Below are 4700 nucleotides of genomic sequence, written 5' to 3'. Positions count from 1 at the left end.
AGCAGGGTGGAGTTGAGGTCTCATCATTTGAGATCAGGAAGTTTGTAGGGGGAAATAGGTTTGTGTGTGTTTGGGGGCGGGGGGGAGGAATCTGGAGTTCAATTTCAGACATGTTAAGTATGAGATGCCTATTAGACATCCACTTGGAGATATTAAATATAAGTCTTTAGTTCAGAAGAGAGGTTTGAGCTGGAAAGAAAAGTTGGGGAAGTTAACTGGCATATAGAGACTGGGTGGGCTCACTAAGGGTGAGAGTGATGACAGAGAAGAGTCAAGGATCAAGGACTTAGCCCTTGTACCTTCCAACATTGAGGGACGAAATCAGCAAAAGAGATAAAGTACTAAACAGTGAGGCAGAAAGAATTGCATTAAGATTTGTTTGGCTGTAGTGAAGTGTTAATAATCTGTTGAGATAGAACAAAGGACTACTTGTAAAAGATCCCGAAGATCAGGCATAGAATCTAGATTTCTTCTTTTTTTTTCTTTTTTCTTTTTGGTTTAAACATTTTCATCTGAACAAAACTAACTTTTTATTTGAAGACTTGCTGGGGTTGGGGGGAGTTTCATGTTTACTACCTTTTATGTGTATAAGTTGCTATAAAGAAAGTTCTTGGTGAGAAATTAAGTTTTGAGTGGGGAGGGAGGGAGAGGAGTGGCACCAGTTATGAGGTCTACAGAGTTAAGCATCATCTCAGTGATGAGCAAAGGCTCTACTGAACATGTTAACCTAACAGCAATATATTAATACATTCTGGTAAAAATGATTTATAAACTCAAAAGAAATTAGTTTATGCTAAAACATACTTTATGTTTTATACTTTGCCCCAATTTTATAGGTCTTGAGAAAATGTATAATGGCCTGTATAATTGCAATCGGATCTAAGCCCCCTTTCAATCAGAGACAGAGTGGGCATCACCATCCCCAAATCCCCAAGATTAAGGAAGGAGCAAACATAAGGGGGGAATGCAACTATGGACTAAAGTGAATTTATTATTATTCTAGCAATGTAAGAACTCGTATCATTGATATAAAGGCAGTTGCCACCATAGATTCTGAGGGGAGGGAGAGCAAGGATTAAGTGCATGGGGGCATTTTGGGGACATTAGAGTTTTCCTGCATAATACTTAGTTTTTCTCACGGTTGATAAACTTAGTAAAGGAGGGCATTGTGGGCTTGAAAGCCAGACCCTTTACTTGTTGCTACAATAATCTGTCTTGCTTGTTGTCCTTTGACCCCTTGGGAGTTTGGCATTTCTTCTCACAAGATGAGTTATGAAATTAAAGACCAGTAGATTCCAGGGGAGATTGAAACAATATCATTGGCAATTCAGGTGCCATATAAGACTATACTAGGGAGAAAGATGTGGAAATCCAACGACATCTCGTAGGAGAGAGGAATCAGAGGGGTGGTTTGGCACCTTCCATGATACACAGACCTCTAACTTGGAAAAAGACTTGAGCACAGTGCAGACTTTTCATTGATTTTTGTTTATGGTTACGGAGTAATTGCCAGCTTCAAAGAAATTACTAAGTGTTGGCATTTAATAGTTTTTGAAACCTACTTTAAGAATTTTTTGTCCCTTTTTAAAATTGCCTTTTTGATATAAACTCTCAAACTTTTTCAGAACTGCAGCAGGAAATTTAGATTTAACCTCAAGAGTCAATGTTTTGTCTTGTGTCTTCCCTAATATACTGCAGATGTTAGGATGGCTGTATTTTATTTGAGCACTTATTGAATTTCTGTCTTCCTCCCTTTTTTAATGGAAAACAGTCTAATTTAGTGCTCATTGAACTCAGAAAATCTTGAGAATCTACATGGACAAAAGAAATATTTAGGTCATTTACTTAGATTATAAACCCTTAATCTTTTTCAGTATTTGAGGAAATAAACTTTTCCCCAAGAAAAAAGACACTGGAACACAAACAAAAAATACTAAAGATGGAAAATGCATTAGTTTAAGACCTGAGAAATGGTCCTCTTAATTGTTCTTTTTTGACTAGTCTGAGTATCAGTTCTTTTTTTTTTTTTTTTTTTTTTTTTGCTTCAGTCGACCCAGGGGGCTTTATTGGGGTCTCGAGGCCGCCCGTGGGGGGGAGGGGGGGCCGGGGCGCCTTGCGGAGCGGGGCCCTCACTTGACTTTCTTCTTGGGGCGCAGGTTGTTCGTGTGCCCACACTTCTTCTTGCGGCAGTTGACGGCCCGGGGGTGCAGGCGCGCATAACACTTGCGGCAGATCATCTTGTCGCAGTTGTACTTCTGGGCCAGCTGGCAGAGGGAGGGCTCGATGATGCCCCCCCGGAGGCGCAGCACCAGGTGCAGGGTGGACTCTTTCTGGATGTTGTAGTCTGACAGCGTGCGGCCGTCCTCCAGCTGTTTGCCCGCGAAGATGAGGCGCTGCTGGTCGGGTGGGATGCCCTCCTTGTCCTGGATCTTGGCCTTGACGTTCTCGATGGTGTCGCTGGGCTCCACCTCGAGGGTGATGGTCTTGCCCGTCAGCGTCTTCACGAAGATCTGCATGGCTGCGTCCTCTCGGCCGCCTCGCCGACGAGAAAGAGCTGAGTATCAGTTCTTTACCTGGGAGGTCTGTGATATGGGTGGGATGTCATTTTTTAACACTCTGTATTCCAACTTCACAGCGTCACAATATTCTATCTAGAAAGCTAGTCCTCTTAAGTTGTGTCATTCCAGCATCTGACTATCTCAGCAACTTTGAGATTGCCCATTTCAACCCCATGTGGCATACATCTTTTTCTAGGTCAGCTGGCCATAGAAGGACACGATGGCCTTCACTGACTTGGTGACACAAACAATGACACCCAGTTCCTTTGGTCAAAAGGCTGCTTTTATCTATTAGTACTGAACCAACAATCTGAAATTTTTTTCAAGTCTGTGGCAAAATTTTTTAAGAGGAAAAAGCACTGCCTACATGGATGCACATCTGGTATAGGTACTGTTTCTTCACTGGATTACTTCCCACATTGGGTCTTCCCTGGTCGAGGGACCTGATGTGCTTCAGATAGTCTAAACAGATGTGCCACAATTATGTTTGTACCCTCTTCAGATTTACTTGATTACAGACTTTCTTGTTTTCTCAAATTACTGGGGAAAATAAACACATATCCATGTCCTGAGGTCAATCACTGATTGTTTATTTCAAAGGCTACAACTAATCATGAAACAGTCGGAGCTGTCCAAAGATGGGCTGGGCAGTCTCTCCCGGGCTGCAGTGAGCTATGTGTCAGGGTGGGTGGCAAGCCGCGGGCAGCCAGGGGACTGTGTGGTGGGGATACTATAAAGACACTCCTGTGCTAAATGGCAGGTTGGTCTAGATGACTTCTGTGGCCCGTGATCACTCCTAGATGCTCTCATCAGTTTGATTCAGTCCTTTTAGGACTGACTGTGTTAGGAGAATATGGTTATTAAATGAGCAGCTTGGAGTCATGTTCATATCTGGTCTACTGTGTGCCAGCGAACCTGCTACGATCCATGTGTACACTTGGCCATGTAATGCAGAAGCAGCATTCTGTAGCAGGAACGTTTAAAATCATTGATTGTTTTGGCGTTGACATTTTCTTTAAAATTTAAATTTTCTACCATGTGCTCCTCATTAGGAATGCTGGGCATCTGGTTTAAAAAACTCCAAACAACTTGCATTAACTGGTCCTTTAGAAATAACATATATATGACTGTAATAATCATCAATTATTACATTAGTGGTGTTACTACTGCTGCAGCAGCACTTGAGTGTAACTGCTCAAGAATTCTATTATATTCTAATAAGACAGTATAATATTTATGTTATCATTATGGTACAACTTATGATTGTGACATTAACAAATCTTCATAGATATTATAAATTGTTGTTCTCTTTTTTCCAGCTTGCCGAGTATTCCTTGCCTTTCTGTAGACCTCTCTGCAGACTTTGCATAACATTTGCATGTAAGTATAAATTTAAAAAGGTAAAATAGAAGGCACTAGAGGTAGCACAGCTCAGTGGAAAGAGTAGGGGGCTGATGGATCAGATCAGCCTGGGTCCGAAGCTCAGCTATGAAACAGTAGCTGTGTGGCAGTTTAAAACCTTTCTTCCTAGATTCTTTGAAAAAAGACCCTGAGCTTTGTGAGATTTGCCTTGAAGGAGGGCCTGAATCCAGAGAGAGACTTGTTTCATAAGAGAGACCATTGTTCCCAACTGGGCCCGGGGCTGTTATAGCAACAAGGAACAGAGAAGTAGATTAAAGGCCATGCCCCAACTTCTTGCACCCTCTTTTCTCAAATTATATATTGACTTGCTCAGTGGTTTGTAGGAGTTCAAAGGGGGGAAGGGTAAAGAGCAAAGTGGCAGGGAACACAGTATATGCTCAACAATGCTGATGTTCTTCAAAGACAATATGTAGCTCAGAGACTTCTGTGTGGCAAAGATGAAAGCATAGAAGATTTCTGAGTGTTAGCATGATCACTGGAAAGTCTTCTAATGTGTATTTTTGTGTTTTTCTTTGTGCAGCTTATCTGAAGAAGATAGTTTATGAAGCATTGCTCCCTTTGGGGGTTCCTGCCTTCTTGTTTTCCCTCATTTCTGAATGGGCGGTGCAGCAGTTTGACATAGTTAAGAATTCCAAAGATATTGATTATGTTTGTAGATATTGGATTATGTTTGTAAACTGGTCTGAACCTGGGCATGATTAAGTTATGATTAGGGCTTTG

General features: G+C 41.6%; 1 protein-coding gene across 1 annotated transcript; it reads right to left on the bottom strand.

The window, feature by feature from the left end:
• Positions 1-2013: 2013 nt before the first annotated feature.
• Positions 2014-2550, bottom strand: LOC101430401 (ubiquitin-ribosomal protein eL40 fusion protein). Its single transcript, XM_004464498.5, has one exon. It carries the CDS (start codon positions 2514-2516, stop codon positions 2130-2132), a length of 387 nt encoding a protein of 128 aa, XP_004464555.1. The 5' UTR covers positions 2517-2550; the 3' UTR covers positions 2014-2129.
• Positions 2551-4700: the final 2150 nt, after the last annotated feature.

This window comes from Dasypus novemcinctus, chromosome 16 (assembly GCF_030445035.2).
Source record: "Dasypus novemcinctus isolate mDasNov1 chromosome 16, mDasNov1.1.hap2, whole genome shotgun sequence".
NCBI lineage: Eukaryota > Metazoa > Chordata > Mammalia > Cingulata > Dasypodidae > Dasypus > Dasypus novemcinctus.
Note: the sequence above shows the minus strand (reverse complement) of the source record. Positions and strands in the feature narration are given on the sequence as shown.

Bases quoted from the DNA above. Each gene is read 5' to 3' on its own strand.
- LOC101430401 (XM_004464498.5), bottom strand. From the start codon at position 2,516: ATGCAGATCTTCGTGAAGACGCTGACGGGCAAGACCATCACCCTCGAG.